At 40.9% G+C, this 18,036-nt stretch overlaps 3 protein-coding genes, 1 long non-coding RNA gene and 2 other non-coding genes across 10 annotated transcripts; 4 read left to right on the top strand and 2 right to left on the bottom strand.

Annotated features, from left to right (window-relative positions):
• Nucleotides 1–2,107: 2,107 nt before the first annotated feature.
• On the top strand, nucleotides 2,108–2,180 carry Trnat-ugu. Its single transcript has one exon. It is a non-coding gene; the product is annotated as a tRNA-Thr (tRNA).
• A 120-nt stretch (nucleotides 2,181–2,300) lies between these two features.
• LOC107274362 lies at nucleotides 2,301–3,528 on the top strand. Its single transcript, XR_003061818.1, has 3 exons — nucleotides 2,301–2,429; nucleotides 2,518–2,594; nucleotides 3,163–3,528. It is a non-coding gene; the product is annotated as an uncharacterized LOC107274362 (long non-coding RNA).
• Nucleotides 3,529–3,639: 111 nt separating this feature from the next.
• Nucleotides 3,640–10,613, bottom strand: LOC107274333 (protein PIH1D3). 5 transcript variants are annotated; one of them, XM_015753372.2, is made up of 8 exons: nucleotides 10,175–10,417; nucleotides 9,784–9,992; nucleotides 9,025–9,152; nucleotides 7,308–8,918; nucleotides 7,140–7,227; nucleotides 6,790–7,041; nucleotides 6,332–6,711; nucleotides 3,640–5,871 (listed from the first exon to the last, which is right to left on the bottom strand). In XM_015753372.2, exons 1-4 carry the CDS (start codon nucleotides 10,293–10,295, stop codon nucleotides 8,789–8,791), a joined length of 588 nt encoding a protein of 195 aa, XP_015608858.1. In that variant the 5' UTR covers nucleotides 10,296–10,417; the 3' UTR covers nucleotides 3,640–5,871; nucleotides 6,332–6,711; nucleotides 6,790–7,041; nucleotides 7,140–7,227; nucleotides 7,308–8,788. The 5 variants fall into 5 exon arrangements, with proteins under 5 accessions (XP_015608858.1, XP_024947497.1, XP_015608886.1 ...); XM_015753400.2 differs by having other exon boundaries at nucleotides 5,838–5,871; nucleotides 6,635–6,711; XM_025091734.1 differs by lacking the exon at nucleotides 3,640–5,871 and adding an exon at nucleotides 10,600–10,613 and having other exon boundaries at nucleotides 6,628–6,711; nucleotides 10,175–10,323.
• On the top strand, nucleotides 3,985–4,057 carry Trnat-ugu. Its single transcript has one exon. It is a non-coding gene; the product is annotated as a tRNA-Thr (tRNA).
• LOC107274312 (lysine--tRNA ligase) lies at nucleotides 10,563–13,460 on the top strand. Its single transcript, XM_015753341.2, has 7 exons — nucleotides 10,563–10,714; nucleotides 11,218–11,362; nucleotides 11,444–11,893; nucleotides 12,003–12,248; nucleotides 12,323–12,745; nucleotides 12,813–13,169; nucleotides 13,234–13,460. The coding sequence occupies exons 1-7, from the start codon at nucleotides 10,680–10,682 to the stop codon at nucleotides 13,333–13,335; spliced, it is 1,758 nt and encodes a 585-aa protein (XP_015608827.1). The 5' UTR covers nucleotides 10,563–10,679; the 3' UTR covers nucleotides 13,336–13,460.
• Nucleotide 13,461: 1 nt separating this feature from the next.
• On the bottom strand, nucleotides 13,462–15,021 carry LOC107274325 (OTU domain-containing protein 6B). The gene is made up of 4 exons (XM_015753350.2): nucleotides 14,818–15,021; nucleotides 14,320–14,746; nucleotides 14,015–14,234; nucleotides 13,462–13,953 (listed from the first exon to the last, which is right to left on the bottom strand). Exons 1-4 carry the CDS (start codon nucleotides 14,885–14,887, stop codon nucleotides 13,768–13,770), a joined length of 903 nt encoding a protein of 300 aa, XP_015608836.1. The 5' UTR covers nucleotides 14,888–15,021; the 3' UTR covers nucleotides 13,462–13,767.
• Between the last annotated feature and the right edge of the window lie 3,015 nt (nucleotides 15,022–18,036).

The following is an 18,036-nucleotide window of genomic DNA, read 5'->3' as shown; positions in this document are numbered from 1 at the left end:
GGGGGTTAACGTTTTCTTGATAAACAATACACTGATGGCTTTATCAACCTTAGCCTATGTATTTGAATCCCTTAACATACTAAGATAATAGACGGATCCTGTTTACACGGTAGGAAGGTATATAGATGGCAGCACTGAAGACCAGTAGGAACAACATGGGGTGCCTGCCTACCTCGTATACCGGGTATCGTGTAATACGGGAACAGCAACCTAATCCCGGTAGAGTTCATAGTCGAGTTGGTGTAGGGGGTTGGTATCGAGGAGACAAGGAAATTCTCAGGGGGTTAGAACGGTAATTAGATATCGATTTCAGAACCTCGGGAATGTCATCGATAATCGACTTTGCACGTACGACTGAAACTCGCTCAACCCCCTACAAACCTTATCGTTATACGTCGATTTTCTTAGTTGGGATAAGGTAAACCCCTTACCGCTCTCGAGGCCAGAATACTTTAGCTATGGGGGCTGGGAATGGTCGTAAGTTAAAGGAACACGTTCAAACCCCACTAATCATCTATCGCTATCAGTTATTAAATTTATTTGATATTTGATTATCATTATCATAAATATATAAAATGGCCGCTCTCAATCCTTCACACAGACATACAGCATTTGTACCATTTTCGATAATAGGGCAATTTTGCGTCTTGTTATCAATCTCAAATGGTTTCGCTTACGTACAAAAAACCCGTATAACAATTTCTTTTCATAGTCACCACACCGATTGTGATCGGCCCTACAGAACCTTACGATCTTTTAGACTTGGACATTTAATGGAAACGAAACCTCCTTTTTACATTTCCTATACAAGTTTTGGTGTACATGGTGGCTATTATATTTCCTATTACACGTGCCGAAGTGAGTAGTGGATGTTTTTTCTTTTTTTTTTTTTTTTTTTTTTTTTTTTTTTTTTTTTTTTTTTTTTCATACGTCGATAAAAACTTTTCCAAAGCCTATTCCGCGTTCCGTCTAACGTATGTTGGCTCATTTGAGGGTGGGTCCTCGGCAGACACTTGGCTTATAGGCACCCTTATATCGCATCGACTTTATGACAAGGGAAAACTTTTCACGTGTTTTTTTTTTTCACTGCTTTCAGGAAGATTATAAGTAAGGCTGCGCGTAACGAGCATGGAGATGAACTTTGGCCGCGTGACAATGTACAAAAGGGGTTCTGTCCCTGACAGAACCATTGCTCCTGCGTGGCGATGACTGCACGACTCATCTATACCTTTCTCCTTCTCACCAAGAGAAAGTCCTTATATGGTATCTCAAATTTGTGGGTGCGAAATTTTTTTTTTTTTTTTTAATTTCTTTTTCCTCCTTCCAGACCACCGTCCGTCTTTCCTCTTCCGCTTGGCCCACAGTCGTCATCCCTCTGCCGACCCCGATGCTCGCCTTTGGAAGATTTCAGCAGTATCAATTCTCGTCGAGGAGTAAAGGAAAATGTCTACGGGCCACCACATTCTCTGCATCTGCCACCACCTTACTCCCGTACACAATTAACTTTTAAGGATGGTAACGCCTGCGAAAATTCCCGAGCAGCCCCTATTCCGTCCCGAGACACGTCGGGCGCCAAGGGGATGCTGGGAGATAGGGGAAGGGTGCGAAAACGTTACGTGGGATAGACTTGAACGAGAAAGAAAGGCAATTGAATGGAAGACGAAGGCGAAAGAAGGTTTGGAGAACATAAGGAAAAGACCTGCTAGGGGCTGGCTGGTAAATGGAGATTTTCCAGAGAGTTCGAATCGCCCTCCATGCTTTTCACGTATGTGCCGCACTACCATCCGCAGTGCCGTGTTTGTCGAGATCCTGGGACATTATCATAACTGCTTCCACAGTCGGCTCCAAATTGCGCGTTACCAAGTTCCGCGGGCATCTTTACGCGGACTTTTCATGACTTTCAACCCCTGCTGCGATTTTCAACTACGAGTCCGGGAATAGGGAACTGGGTAACAGGGGGTTGAGAGAGAGTGACTTAGGCATGGGGATGATGTTCGTCAGAGCGGAAGGGTTACCAAGTAAGAATAGAAAGGTCATTTTTAAAAAGTATCTAAGCGGCTCACGAAGACTGGTGGTGGTGGGAAAATTTTTGGAAAAAGTATTCGTAGCCTTCGTAGCTCAGGGGTTAGAGCACTGGTCTTGTAAACCAGGGGTCGAGAGTTCGAATCTCTCCGAAGGCAATTTTTGTCCAGTATCCCACATGTCGATTAAATTGAATCGCCTGAAAAGTTTCCCATCGTCCGCATGGTGACGTTGAGAAAATAAATATATATATTTTTTTGTTCTATTCCAGCGGAGAGAGGAACAATCGACCCTTCGATCGCGGGGTTACGTTTAATTTCCTCTACGCGCTAGTCGGGCCACCCTTAACAATATTATAGCGCAAGGGAAGACGCGATACTGGAAGTGGCTGCTTCAAGGTTCTCAAGGTAATAAAAGGGTGAGGTTAAAGTTCACTGGTTATTAGGGCCGTTCAATTTGGAGCGTGTCTGCTTACCGTCTACTCCCTTATTACAGTTCGTCCCGTGTCAGCCCCGGGTCTTCCTGGTGTAATGGAGTACAGTGCGAGATCGTAACTCAAGCCCGAAGCTAATGTGGGTAATGCGTCGAATGAGGGAAAAGAAAGGCTGGGCTAGAAATGAACATGGGGGTGGCGTATGTAACAAAATGATGACGTAAAAGGGCGTGGGGTGGCTGACGAAAATTATAACCAAAAAAAAGAAAGTTACATGAAAATCCTCTTGATGACTCACACGTAAGTGGTCATTAGCCGTAACAAGGGTGTCTGGTTATACCCACGTGATCCCAAGGTCATTGGTGAATTCATCCCTGTAAAAAAGAAATGGACTTTTTCTGTTAAATAATAATTATTCCATGAGACTGAAGAAATATTTACAGCTAATAACTTTATTCCTAATCTTATTTTAATTCTTGTCGACTTTAATATAATACGAGGCACTGAGAAAGGCAGCTCGTTGATTGGACGATTGTTCGGCAAATTGAACCGGGTGAAATTAATCAGAAATCAATAGGTCGCCAGGGAGTTTGCTGTCGTACCGAGCCAAGCCAAGCTATACCTATTCTTTCCTCATTCATTTCTATCACGAATCGACGTCGCCCTAAGTTAACTTGAATCGACTATAACCCGAGTTCATGTTTCAGGTTGGTGGCCATGTCAATTATAAAGTCGTTCCAATGAAGAGCTACAGCTGCGCCCTCTTCTACTACCGGCGGGATATTCAAACTATGCTACTTTCTCGAGGTAAGGATCTTCTCCGGTCGTTACGACTTGTTATTCACGACACGTTGCGACTGACGTGCAAATCAACTTTCGGCGTTGCTACGAGCTTGTTGATTTTTCCGTCGTGGAAAACGAGCGACGATTTGTCTGCAAACATTTGACTTTCCATCCTCGCCGAACCCTAAATATTCTTCTTTTTTCGGTTCGTCAAACACCCACCGGAGTACTCTGGATACTCATTAACGTGGGAGTTACGTAGTGTACGGACCTGATGAAAAGTACTGTATTTAGCATACAAGACAGTTTATATAAAATAGCTTACATAAGTTAGATTGTATTTACGAGTAGATATTTTTAAAATAATTTTTATTTCACAGAATACGTGCTTTTACATAACGACACCTAAATCTCATAGTCAAGGAAGGTGAGGTAGTGGAACAGCAAGTCAAGCAGCCTCTGGCTCTGGGTCACGTTAAGTATTAAGAGTGTCATTGCTGGACCAGTGCTTTTTCACGCCTTTCGTATAAAAGAAAGTTCCAACCGTTTCAATTCACAAGATTCTTGAAAGTTCGCCGAAATAATCATAGAGTATAAGTCGCAATCAGTTTCGATACTAAAGAGATATAGTTAAACCGATAAGAAAACGTTTATACCAATTGAACAAAAATTAATTAATTATAAGATATAATCATAATCTGAATAGAACTTTATCAACGTCCCACTGTTATCGAGGAACCATAAGGGCCTCCATAGCTCAGGGGTTAGAGCACTGGTCTTGTAAACCAGGGGTCGAGAGTTCAAATCTCTCTGGGGGCAAAACTTTTTTTTTCCTCAAATATAATTTCCATAAAAATACGCGTCGTGGCGATAATATCCTCCTTAAGGTGAATACTCAATTACAAGTAAGTCAGGCACACGCGACTTGCCACTGAGAAATAAAATATTAAATACGTATCGATAGCGGCTGCGCGTCATGCTGCGCAATGCGCTTATATTTTACTTCTCCGGGAAAGAGTATTCACTGCCAGTTGTTTCTAACTCCATATATACTTATATACACTGTACTATATTTCATAACAATTGTGATTAGATCGTTCCCAGCAAATCAGTCAGATCGTCTAGGCTTTGGAGGAAAAGATTGGCAAGTAAATGAAGCACGCGAGAATAAAAATGCACGAAATAAATGTCGCGTGATCAGCTACGCTCATTTAGTCCGTGTTTTTTATCCGACTATTAAATAATATGTGGCGATATTACATACAGGCAGCCATGTATCTACCATACGTATATATGTATACATGTAAAATGTTCAATTTACCTTTAAATCGCTCGACGCATTGGGAATTTAATGATTTATTTGCCTCTACATTTATTGACAGTCATTTCCCACGGTGAATAAACTTGCCAGTACCGGAGCTCGCGAATTTACCGACTGCGCACACTCAGTACGTATCTGGAAATTACACGCGTGGCGCGACTATGTCTAGTTTCGTCAATAGATTCACAACGGTCGTAGACTAAGCGCGCACAACGTAACGTGTAATTTAAATGTAAGACTGCTCGTAATAATTTTGTCCATTTCGTATCCTCGTCCTCTGAAGCTTCTCAACGGTCGTGATACTCGTACGGCGCGCACGGTATGTTAATGTTTAGACATTTTCTTTAATGTTTGCAATCCCTCTTGTATTTTTAGACTTTAAAATTACGAGCCCACGTGTCCCACTACAGTAGGTAGGTCCGTAGACCGATACTGCGGGGTCGTACAGCCTAGCTTGAAATTCGTGGCAATTATGAGGAATGATTTTTCTTATACTCTGCAGGATAACCCATGCAGACTACCGTGCACCTTTTCACGTTTTGCTATTATTTTTTTTTTTTTTTCATACCGTGGCAACGATTTAAGAATACTTTGCATCGTTCTTACAGCCTTAAATTTTCTCTTTATAAATTACATAGCTATAGTCTACAGGTTATACGATACTGGATCGGCCGGCATGTTTCGAGAAAGTTCATTCCGTGACGGGATTGATATTGGGAAAGTTTGGAAACTATAGTTTATCGGTTGCTTTAACACGAAAGCTAGTAATTCTCTGGGAAAACCGATGATCATGCCACACAAGTGAGAACGCCTTATTTAATAATCCGAAATGTACATTGAACGTGATACGAGGCCGTCATTGAAATAAACTATTGATTTTCAAGAGCCAGAAGCAAATTGATAGACTTTTTCGTTTTAATTGTATCTTATTAACGGATTCTTGGCTGGTATCAATTCTATGGTCGGTTACGCAGCAACTGAGAGTATTAAATTATCCTCGAGTTTTCTTTCCCTAAATTACGGCTATTTTTCTTTTATCAGTGCAATCTTCAGACTTCTGTTTCGTTGCGTGTGAGGCCCTTTCGTGGTCGGTTAAATTTTCGCGTTAAACAAACGCCTATAGATTGTATAACGGAGCTTCGGGCTCGCGCGATATTTTCAAGCTGCGTGCATCGCATTCGCAATCGTTATCGGATTCGACCCGCCAACCCCATCAGCTCTGTTGGAATATCAACGTGAAAATGTGGAAGTGGCGTTGGTCTCGTGGAATCCAAACAGTTGCCGTTATTTCCCTGGAATCTGGTACAGCATTCTGAAATTGAAAAGAATACAGAGGCATATGCATGTCGAGTACGGTGTACGTGTAAAAGCACGTACTAATGCAAGAACAATGAACGTTGAAAAGCTTTGGAAACAAAATACACAAAAAAAAAACGTATTCGGATGGATCGAACGAGGTGCGTAGCCATTTTGGTGAACGTAGTACGTAAGCAAGTAGAAAAAGCCGGCTCGTGAAATCTCGCTAATAAGGATTATCAGTATATTTACATTGTTGAAGGTTTGGTGAGTCTTGAGAAAGGAAGAAGACGAGAGTAAAGGGAAAGGGCAAGAGAAAAAGAAAGCAAAAGCAAAGAGAAATGAAGTAATCTCAGTTTGGTAGAAAAAGAAGTTGACTGTGAGTCGACGAAACTCAAGATGCTCAAAGGAGGTACGTAAACACGTGTAAGGAAAATGGAAGAGGAGAAAAAGAATGAAGAAATTGAAATACATACGAGTAAAAGCAGCGACCATGTAAACGCTACGTGTACGAGATGACCAGAAGAATTTGCAAGGCACGTAGCGTCACAGCGAACTGGTCGCGATTCGCGTGCACGAGACTTAACGAGTCACTTCGCGAGGTCACGAAACGGTTCGTAAACACGAGAGAGACATAGCGAATGCCAGTTCCATGGAGTTCGTCGTTCTCATCCGAGCGATACGCACTTACTTCCCGATCTGCATATTTGATTTGTGATGAGAAATGAAAGAGGGTCCTGAGAATCTATATATACATATGGAGAGAGAGAATCACGAACTAGGAAATTCCATGCAGACTCCATAACCATTGGTATCAGTTCAGATAGCTGAGCCTCTTGAAAGGTGAAGAGGATTCCTAGATTGGTGGAAGAGAGATAAGAGTTAGAGTACAAATGGAACACAAATAGGCGTAAGAATAACAGAGACGGTATACTCGTGGGTTCTAGCTCCCGTCGTTGGGATGCTCGAGCAACGTTCCGTTTAATGAATCAATGTTTCCCCTTGAAACGACCGAGTCTGCCGACACCGATGCGTATCTTATGTCACCAAGGGAGCCTAGCGATTTGTCAGCCTCGACGGAGACGAACCGCCCTGGAAGGTTCAGGCTGGCGGCTAGGAAGACGCCTGCTGATACATCCTCGTGATCAGGATGAGGATGATTCGCGTTTCTTCTGACGTTACCTTGCTGAAATTTCTCGTCAGATGTCACCACTAACCTACTTGACCTTTTGCTTTTTTCTAATTGCATGCGATTAGTACGTATTCATAAATTTATAAGGCTACCTGTCAAAATATCATCAGCAGGAAGTCATCTGTATACAAGCTAGATGTGATCTTTGGCATTGATCCTTGAGGTGGACTGAGCCGGGTCCTAAATACGGGATAGGAATAATGAACTTCAGCATCGACAATTGTGTAAGAGTACGTAAGCAAAGATCAGAGGTAACTCACCTCGGCCTAGTAACGCAATTGGCAACTGGTACCAACTGATCTGAGATGCGTTGAGGTTGATCGCCCCAAGAGGAAACTGACAGGATCACGATTACGATTTGCATGTGTATTCTAAAGATGACGATGAGGGTGTGTCAGGCGAGAGTGACCTCACCAGGTCGACCAACCCGTAACGTTCTCAGAAGGGATTTCTCGTGGAGCAGGAACAGCAGCAGATAGAGCGTGCGATTTTGTATGCTCATAAATTTCCATAGTCGATGCCCCGAGGCTTTACTCGCAAGCGGCGTCAATGGGCGAGCTAATAAGCGTGTAGCTATGTCCTTGGGTTATGTACTCGGTACCTCATTACCGGACAGTGAGAAAGGTGCGAAAATTCATACAAATTTTAAACTTCAAGATCATCCTTTGTCAACACGGTGATTGAGGATTTATTCATCTAAAGGTATAGACGAGGCAGTGACTATTTTGCGAAAGCGACACAATTGGCGTCGTCCTGTAGGAAATGTAATCTAGTATATCCGTGTATATATGTAGATACAAATCCTTGCTCATCTTCGTTAACCTAAAATTCCACGACTCTCGTGCTCCTCGTCGTTCCTTGATTTACCGTGGCATTTTTCGCGTTCCGCTTGGCCCGACCTCGTCCCGGTGACACGCGACTCATAAACCGTGGACGTTTTCGTTGTAGAATATGTAGGAAAATAGCACATGGTGCAAGAGCGTATGAAGAGTGACAATGTTGGATTCCAACCAGCAACTAATATGTACCGCTACTGTGCACATATGGTATCTTGTTCGTTGTCCCAGCATCCTTTTCCCTTGACTCTCCGTCATCGTTGTCGGCTCTAGTTTTCATTGTGGGTACTGCGACAACGAGTGTAAGGATAGGGCAGGTGCCAGCAGACAGACATCAGGCCTTTCCAAGAACTTTTGTCTGATAGTCGACGCCAGACGTTATCACGTTGGCCTTCTTATTGTTTAGGATTCTCCTGTTCAGGTGGGTCACTAGATCTGGAGTTTAGTGGACGATATGGAAGTAGAGTACTGGGTGATCATTAATCGCTGGAGCCGTTGCCTCGTCACATTTAATTAAAGCTGCACACGTAGATCGACGAGAGGCCGATGACGAGGCTGTGGCTTTCCGCATCCGGAGTGAATTACGAGGGTCACCAGCCAGGTTGGCATCAGCATTGTATAAAAAGAAATATAAAAAAGAAATACAAACGGACAGAGTTGCATTCTTTAATATTTAAATGCAGCAACAGCTGCAACGTCACAGTGTGTCTTTAATGGCCTCACACTTCTGTGCCTCGACTTCTCTACCACTGAAAGAGTTTACGATGTTTGCGCACTGTACCCTTTAACAGCATCTAGCTCGTGATCGTTAGCGTGATTGTCCCTGGAAGCGATTATTCTTGATTACCAAGTAGTTGGTGTCGATGGTGCCAGACGTGATGAGATCGAAATGAATGGCCTGGATATTAAAAGTTGACGGTATCTAGTTCTCGTGTTAGCCTCAGCGTAACCTCTAAAGTGGACGATTCGACGTGCCATTTGGCGGATGATTGGTTCGGCTCGACTGCGTGTGGCGTCAGCAGATGCAAACGATACCTAAATGTTAAGTTATATTTCTTTGTTTTTGTCTTTGGTATTATGAGAATGTCGTTATATTATATGTATAAGCGAGTTATTAATGCTTTCAAAATGTTCACATTACTTGGGACTCCTGATGTCTAACGAGTCTGACTCGACGTTCAGTTCAACTTTGTCCCGAGTTTCTCCAGGTAGCTTAATGGAAACTGTAATCCACTCGCAAGAAGCGCTGCCGGGAGTCTTGTAGTTCATCTGAAAAATGTAACTTTTATTAGACACAATTCCTCGGGATAGATTGGACTGAATTACTGAGAATGTTTAGCTTTTCTGTGACTTGTATAGTGATGCTTGTCAGCGCCGATATTCCAGCAGGTTAAATTAGCTTTGTTAGAGTTAACAAGTGCGTGTCGAGTGGATGCAAAATTTATTAGAATTCCGCGAAAATTAAAGACGTTACATATGCGCGAGTGGTACGACCGAGGATTTTCCATTAGCTGTTAGCGTTATTACATTTTTGTTCTCTCTACGATTTGCTTTTTTTTTTATTAAATTTTATTTTCGTTGCATTCTACTTTGTTATGCTGCCTCGTTAGGCAAATGCTATTAGCTGGGAATCAAATCAAGATTCAACCAATATCATTACATACACTAAGCTCTGTATTTGAGTCGATTGTACTTTCGTGTCAGACAGAGAACTGTAGAGAAATGGCGCGCGTAGAACATGAGAAAAGATGATGAAAAAAGTCGACAGAGTCAATATACAAGAAAAGAATAGTACTAAAGAAGATCAGAGTCAAGAGCAAATATTAAAAGAGAGAAAGGAAGAAAGAAAGAACGACCTGCTGTATGAGACAGAAAAAAAGGAGTGAAGGAGTCAACTCACTCCGAGGAAGACGTCCTCGGTGCTCACAGCTTGTTTGAACTTCATTTCATACTCAGGAACTTGACGAGGGTCCGAAACTTCCGGCGTTTGACCCAGTCTGTTGATTTCCTCGAGCTGCCAAATATCCTCGGTGTTGACTTGAGTTACGCGACCCTTTTGGGTAGCTTCTTCTGCCGATACCTTCGTCGGCGCACCAATGTCAGCTGGTCCTTTATGGAAAATTTGAAATCGAAATGGCAGAATATGGATACCTGACTTGAAAACTTTTAGGACCGAAGACCTAACACTTTGGAAAGTGAAAAATAACTTCAAATTCATCTGCTAATCTTTGGAAAGTTCATGTGTCTGACGGCTATTCGGAGGTTTGGTAAAATTAATGAAAGAAGTTTACCCAATTTTCTTACTCCGGCCTGTGGTAGGTCGTCGTCATCCGTATCTGAATCCACATCCTCCTGGGGTGAGATTAACTCTTGTAATGCTTTAATCTCCTTGTAGCTGAAGCATCCGTCCATTTTTATAGATAGCACTGAAATATTTTTCCTGTGGATGATCAACGTAGAAAGTTTTCATTTACCGACCACCGAGCAACTTGCATTATCGATAAAATAACCACTGAGTTTGTCGCCATGACGACCGACTGAACAAAGTGGAAGAGAATGACATTATTCATTGAAACAGATTATACCACATAATGTTTCTAGATCACTGGATTTTTATTTGTTTAATGCCGTGAAATATAATACACAGAAGATTGCAAGAGATACCGGTTAGAAAGTAAATGAAGAATTGTTATCTATGCAGTTTAAATATTGTAACCTCTGCTCCGAAGCTCGAACAGAAACGTGTGAAGTGTACCAACCTCGTAATACAAATTCTTTTATGAAGTTCTTGCCAACATGGCCGAGGTAGCGAGTGAGAAACTGTCGAAAAAGTGAGTAATACAGTGAATTTTAAAATCAATCGACTCTGTTGATTTATTTTTCTGTTAGTACAAGTAATTGTACAGTGTAATATAAATGATTTGTAGGCAGAGACATTAGTTTTCGTGTGATTTCCGCATCGCGCATGGTTGCACACGTTCGCCACGCTTTTTCCACGTTTTCGTGAGATTTCGGTATATTATTTGACAGATGTAACATCATTAATAATCTTCCAAAGACGCTCTAGACTTATCACATGTATTCTCCAATCTGAAATCGTGAAGCTCCTTTATCACTTCCACTGATAAAAAAAATTATTGGTACGATGCTTAGAATCTTAACCAATAGGCTAGTACGAATTTCTCGGCCGGCATTTTTAGATGAATTTTCATTCCCTTGCCATTTAAAGTTGCGTCATATTTCAGTACAGCAGTCTTTATTAAAGTACGTACGTTCGTTTTGGCTTATCGTGCGAGTTGAGGCAGTGAAGGATAATTCGGAACGACGGTTGCAGCGAGCTCAAGAGGCGGCTGAAGGCAGAACAGAAGATCAAGGAGAAGTCTGAGAAGGAAGCCAAGGCAAAGACTGCAGCAGCTGAAAATGAGATCATTTCCAAGGAGAAGAAAGAGAAACCCAAGGAGGAAGACATCAATCCGCGTGTACTTATTTCATTCTTATATTACAAGATTCTTAACGATTTGCTCATCAGATACTTTGGAATATAATCTTTGTCTGTGTAGGAATATTTCAAATTGCGAACAGCAGCAGTTGCACAGCTTAAAGACTCCAATGATCATCCCTATCCACATAAGTTCCATGTGTCCATATCTCTGGAGGGGTTTATCGAGAAGTTTAGTGGCGTAGTGAAGGAAGGTGAAATTCTTGAGAATGAGACACATAGTATTGCTGGGAGAATTTATGCAATCCGGGAGTCTGGTGCAAAACTCATTTTCTACGATCTACGTGGAGAGGGTTTGAAGATTCAGGTGATGGCTAATGCCAAGCATTATGAATCCGAAGAGAAGTTTCTTAAGGATACTGACAAAATCCGCCGTGGTGATATCATAGGTATTGTAGGAAATCCTGGTAAAACTAAAAAGGGAGAGTTCTCTATTATGCCAAAGAGTATTAAGCTTCTGAGTCCCTGTTTGCACATGTTACCTCATCTTCATTATGGACTAAAAGACAAGGTACGCCCATGCAAAGATCTTACCTCAGTACAATCATCATCGCTGTTTGTTACTACTGCTTTTAATAAGTATACAAATTGCTAATGGCATTTATTTATCCTTACAATAGGAAACCAGATTTCGTCAACGTTATCTAGATTTAATATTGAACGACAAAGTGCGACAGATCTTCCATATACGTGCAAAGATAATAGCCTACGTCCGAAAATTCCTTGACGAATATGGTTTCCTGGAAATAGAAACTCCAATGATGAATATGATTGCTGGTGGAGCTACAGCTAAACCCTTCATAACGCATCACAATGAGCTTAACATGGATCTCTACATGAGAATCGCACCGGAGCTCTATCACAAGGTAAGAAGAATATTCATTGAGAGTATATATCTGCATAATCATCATGGAATAAAAACCATAAACCATATTTACAGATGCTAGTGGTTGGCGGCATTGATCGGGTTTACGAGATAGGGCGGCAATTCCGAAACGAGGGTATCGACATGACCCATAATCCAGAGTTTACAACCTGTGAATTTTACATGGCCTATGCAGATTACAACGACCTGATGTCCATCACCGAGGACATGATTGCAGGAATGGTTAAGAGTATACATGGTACCTATAAAGTGATCTACCATCCAGATGGGCCGGAAGGCGAGGGCGTGGAAATTGATTTCACTCCGCCCTTTAGGAGGGTTTCTATGATAAAAACTATTGAAGATGTACTCAAAGTGAAATTACCATCTCCGGATCAGTTTCATACAGCTGAGGCTAACAAGGCACTAAGTGATCTGTGTGTCACACATGGCGTGGAGTGTCCACCGCCTAGAACAACAGCAAGACTCCTGGACAAAGTAAAGAATATTTATTTCATTGCTCGTAGAATTTCACCAAATTTGCAATAACATCTTTTTCTTTTAGCTGGTAGGTGAATTCATCGAGGAAACGTGTGTCAACCCCACGTTTATACTTGATCATCCACAAGTAATGTCACCACTTGCTAAGTGGCATCGCTCCGAGAAGGGGCTAACGGAGAGGTTTGAGTTATTCGTGATGAAAAAGGAAATCTGCAATGCGTATACTGAGTTGAACGACCCTCTGGTCCAGAGACAGAGGTTCGAGCAGCAGGCAAAGGATAAAGCAGCTGGTGATGATGAGGCCCAATTGGTTGATGAGAATTTCTGTACTGCTTTGGAGTACGGATTACCTCCAACTGGTGGTTGGGGTCTTGGTATTGATCGCCTCACTATGTTCTTGACTGATTCAAATAATATAAAGGTAACACCAATTGAGTGAATGATAGCACTACTTTTACTGACATTTGTTTGCCTGTTTTGTTTAGGAAGTTTTGTTGTTCCCTGCAATGAAGCCTGATGATCCTAATAAGAACAAGGATTTACCTGACGAAGAGATGTCAGATAATACAAGTGGTACCAATCAATAAAGAATAGTAATAATAATAATACTAGATTTTTATTAACACTTGTGATTAATAAAAAAAAGCAATGCAGGTTATAAATTATACAAATTTTATGGAAATTAAAAAACTTTGCATCGACACGGCTTAAACTGTTGTGATATTTGTATTTAATATCATTCATATACATTTATTTTAGTAGAAGAAATTTCGAAAATTTTGTTACATCAAAACGACGTGTACTCGTAGAAACTACGAATATGATTATCGTTATTTCTAACTCTACATGTTTTTATATATTTTTTTTAATATAGTGGCAGCTTCTTCATGATTCGACTCAGATTAAAGTAATATTATTAAATTGATATCAACATTACTGTCAGTACAATCACATGGATACATTGGCAGATTTTTGCTTTATAGCTAATAATGTCCATTTTTAGTTGATTTAAAGTTTCATTAGCTCTCACTGTCGCGCACGTATTTCGTTACGGAATTATAATGGGCTCCAAGTTCGTACATATGGCGGTGATAGGTCAGCGTTACTTTTTTCTCATTTGTAAATTCGCCACCGATGATATATGGAGCTCCCGTGGCTTGAATCACTTCAATTGGTAATTTTAGTACACGAGACAGTACTTGAAGCTAAAAATATATTTTATATAATTAATAGATTTTATTTTTTTAGATAATTCATTTTCAATACCTCAATGGCACTGCCCCAGGTACTGGTATTAGCTACATCATTGCAGTATTTCTCATACTGATCAGGAGAAAGTAAATCATTTGAGTCTGGATTTGACATGAATGGCAGAAAATCATCCATATTTTCTCTGAGATATACAGCTGTTTTCAGTCTGAGGTCATGTAATCCTAAGGGAATTTCACCTAGCGTTTTCAGCTGATGTGCGACTGCATTGTAGAGGCTATAAGAAAATGTTTATTTTGGATTGCATACTATGTTTAATGATACAGCAATATGGAGTAGAATTATTAAGTATGAACATGTACCAATGGCCATCACTTGGGATTTCATAAATCATCAGATTTCGTTCTACAAGAATTTTCTTGATACTCTGCATTTCGACATTTCGTTTTCCAAATACATTCAGTGCTTCTTGTTCAATTATTTGTTGGTTCCGTTCTTTCTCTGCATTAACTTTCTTATCCCTCCTTTTCTGAGCTTTCGATACTCTTTGGGTTGCATGTTTCTGAGTAGATTCTGAGTATGTATCCAGATCAGCACTTTCCTTTTTTGGTAACTCAGAATTCTGAGATTTAATCTCTTTGATCGAAGCCTGAGATAATTTGAAGCATGTTAACTCGTCTTCCTGCCTTTTATCGAGATCAGATTCTAGTCGAACTATTTCTTCAGCAATCTCCTTTTTCTTTTTTTTATCACCCTTACAAATAGATTTCTTCAGATTCTGAATTTGAGCTATGAAAGGAGTAACATTTTAGAAAGTACTATGTGTACACAGAGTAGATGATGTACCCTCAATTAGTTACCTTGCAACTCTTTGCGTTCCTTCTTGTGTTTCTGTGACAATTCCTCTTCTATAATAACATCCTCAGTCATTTTTACCTTTATGATAAATAAGACTTATGAAAGACTATATGAAAATATACAGCAGACAGCAAAAACTCACTGAACAAGAGAACATATATTACATGGAAGCGTAGGCCTTATGGGAGGATTTGGCACAAAACGCTGGGGTAATCTGTTAGTGATTACCCCAGCCACTGCGAGCGCTGCTTGTATCGATGTGAACAAACACCGATAAATTATTACCTCCGCACCTTGCTAACATCGCGCGTCTTTTGACATTCATCGCTCACGCCATGGCTCACGCGGAAGACTTGGCATTATGAACGTTATCATTATCATTATCAATGGGCCGGGAGGGGCCCATTTCACAAGAATTTTTATTTACCTCTTCTTCCATTTTTCCACGTCCTTTTTCCTTTTATAAGACGGAAGCAGTTTTGCCTTATTGACAATCAGTTTCGTAAGTAATTAATAACTGGTAGATTCTTCTGTATTGTACAAACGTAGCTACCCGGGACTCCTAGGACATAAAGTCGACATAGATGTACATTAAAAAGGATTCTGGATCGAGCTGATGATCGCGTTTTAATTCTAGATCGACGTATTTTTCAGTATTTTTAATTAATTGTTCAGTAGATGTTATTTCAGACATTAAAATAATTAATTAAATCGATTAAGTAAAATATTAACACTTAAAACTTTGATGTTTTGCGTCTTTCCTTATTTCTTCTCTACTTTTTAACTTCTTTATTTCTATCTTCCCTTCTGTCTTCTCATTCGCTCATTCTTCCTCGAGCTAGTCTCCTATACTGGTCTCTTGGAATTACCTCTCCTATCCATTGTCAACTTTCTTCTATTTCTATATTTATTTCTTCTTTAGTTTCTTGTTTTGCGTCTTTCCTTATTTCTTCTCTACTTTTTAACTTCTTTATTTCTATCTTCCCTTCTGTCTTCTCATTCGCTCATTCTTCCTCGAGCTAGTCTCCTATACTGGTCTCTTGGAATTACCTCTCCTATCCATTGTCAACTTTCTTCTATTTCTATATTTATTTCTTCTTTACTTTCTGGTTTACGTCTTTCCTTATTTCTTCTCTACTTTTTAACTTCTTTATTTCTATCTTCCCTTCTGTCTTCTCGTTCGTTCATTCTTCCTCGAGCCAGTCTCCTATACTGGTATCTCGAAAACACCCCTCATATCCATTTTCAATCTTTATCTTTTTCTATATTTATTTCTTTATCCTTCATTCCTTATTTTACTACTTATCTCTTTCTTTATTTCTTCTCTACTTTTATACCCCCATTCGTTATTTTTCTAATTTTTACCTTCTTAAATTTTATCTTCCTTCATAACTTCTCGTTTCACTCTGTTCTCTCCCTCTTTACATTGTGCTTGTCTTACTTTTCCTATTTCCTTGGTCGGGTCGAGCATATTAATTCAAGTAGTGATATAAGAGTAGTCATTTCTATATCCATTTGCAACCTTCTTCTTCTTCTTTAATTATTTCTTCTTTAGTTCCTTATTTCTTTATATTTCATTCTTTACTTTCTCACTTATCTCTTTCCTTGTTTCTTCTCTATTTTTATAACTCTATTCCTTACTTTTCTACTTCTTTACTTCTTTATTTCTGTATCCATTTTCAACCTTCTTCTTCTTCTATATTTATTTCTTCATTAATTCCTTATTTCTTTATCTTCGATTCTTCACTTTCTTATTTATCTCTTACCCCATTTCTTCTCCACTTTTATAATTCTATTCCTTACTTTTCTACTTCTTCACTTCTTCATTTCTATCTTTATTTTTTTCTTCTCGTTTCGCTTTTTTCCCTCTCACTTTTCATTGTATTTGTCTTACTTTTCCTATTTCCTTTGTCGGGTCGAGCATATTAATTCGAGTAGTCATATAAGGGTAGTCACCCTGTTAGTGCAGCTAGACTTAAGACCATGGTGTCGGGGGTTGCCCTTCCGCCTCATCCGCTGAGCTTGCTCAGTGTTTGGTGGCCCAAGTTGTGGCCGCAACAGGACCTTATGGGTCTCCCGCGGGGGCCTTGAGCCCCCTTAGGGTATCTACGGCCATGGTCTTTCGTATAGTGAATCTAGCCAGGTGTCTAGCTCTCGCGTATTTAGTATCATTTGTTCGCTTTGCTAAAAACGCTCCAATATGTCTTGACCCTTGGGCACTTGTGTGGGTAGAGACGATCCTATTTGTCCGTGGGGAGGTCGGAGGGGTAGTCCGTTGACTTTGGGTAAAGTCCTATTTGTGCTTGTGCTTGGGGGTCACTTCACTTGGGGTAGGTGCGGGTGCTATTGAGCACCCGCTAGTATAAAGTCACCCTCTGTCGGAGACATTTTGCGCGTGGATCGATGGCTAACGGGGCCCGCCGCCGGCGGCGGGCGTGGTTCCTTACGTCTAACCCACTGGGCTCGCCCGTGGGAAGGGACGGAGGTTGTAGCGTTAAATATCGTCCTTCGGGATGTCCCGGCGTGCCCGCAAGGGTATCGCTGGGTGCTACGCCCGCGGTCTTTCGTTGCGGTGAATCTTGACTAGGGGTAGACCTTTCGCGTTTAACTTGTCCCTTTCGCGTTTAACTTATCTTAGCTTTTTCGCGTTTAACTTCACCTTACCCCTTTGTGCGTTTTTCTTGTCCCTCGACCCGATTTCCTTCCCTTCCTGAGGTTTTTCCCCCCTAGTCCTGTGCGCGAAAGCCGCAGGACTCGGGGGTTTTCCTCAAAAAAAAAAAACACGGTCCCCTATGGGGCCACGGAGGGGTCGTAGCTCCCTTCAGGAGAGGCAGGACCTCACGGAAATGGGCGCGGAGGGGCCCATTTTGCTCCCTTATACTTCCTACTTTTCCTACTTTTTCCACTGTTCTCTTATCTCGCTCCTCCAGAATAATCTGGTCTTCGTTCTGTAGTGAGCCAAATGTTAATAGTAGTGACATTCATAGGATAATAGCGAAAGCTAGTCCTGCTAGAGTTTATATTTCTTAAAATTTATCCTGTTGCTACCTGGTGTCATCCCTTTCCGTCTCGAACTTCCAATACGAGCGGACGTCACCAAGCAGCACAGCAAGTAATACCTAAGGTAACAAGCAAAATTTTTAAAAATTAGAGTCATTGATTTTCATGTATATTTTTCTTCGTCACTAAATGCAGGGTGTCATACAAAGATAGAAAGGGCT

Source organism: Cephus cinctus, unplaced genomic scaffold (assembly GCF_000341935.2).
Source record: "Cephus cinctus unplaced genomic scaffold, Ccin1 Ccin1_scaffold0093, whole genome shotgun sequence".
Taxonomy (NCBI): Eukaryota; Metazoa; Arthropoda; class Insecta; order Hymenoptera; family Cephidae; genus Cephus; species Cephus cinctus.
The sequence above is the reverse complement of the archived record's forward strand: the minus strand, read 5'-3'. Positions and strand labels throughout refer to the sequence as shown.

Bases quoted from the DNA above. Each gene is read 5' to 3' on its own strand.
- LOC107274333 (XM_025091734.1), bottom strand. From the start codon at position 10,295: ATGGACGGATGCTTCAGCTACAAGGAGATTAAAGCATTACAAGAGTTA. The intron at 9,993-10,174 runs GTAAACTTCTTT...TTTTCCATAAAG, and splicing joins GGCCGGAGTAAGAAAATTGG to GACCAGCTGACATTGGTGCG. The intron at 8,919-9,024 runs GTAATGTGAACA...CTTAACATTTAG, and splicing joins TTAGACATCAGGAGTCCCAA to GTATCGTTTGCATCTGCTGA.
- LOC107274312 (XM_015753341.2), top strand. From the start codon at position 10,680: ATGGCCGAGGTAGCGAGTGAGAAACTGTCGAAAAA. The intron at 11,363-11,443 runs GTACTTATTTCA...TTGTCTGTGTAG, and splicing joins AGGAAGACATCAATCCGCGT to GAATATTTCAAATTGCGAAC. The intron at 13,170-13,233 runs GTAACACCAATT...TGTTTTGTTTAG, and splicing joins CTGATTCAAATAATATAAAG to GAAGTTTTGTTGTTCCCTGC.
- LOC107274325 (XM_015753350.2), bottom strand. From the start codon at position 14,887: ATGACTGAGGATGTTATTATAGAAGAGGAATTGTCACAGAAACACAAG. The intron at 14,747-14,817 runs GTAACTAATTGA...CTCCTTTCATAG, and splicing joins GGAACGCAAAGAGTTGCAAG to CTCAAATTCAGAATCTGAAG. The intron at 14,235-14,319 runs GTACATGTTCAT...ATTTTCTTATAG, and splicing joins ATCCCAAGTGATGGCCATTG to CCTCTACAATGCAGTCGCAC.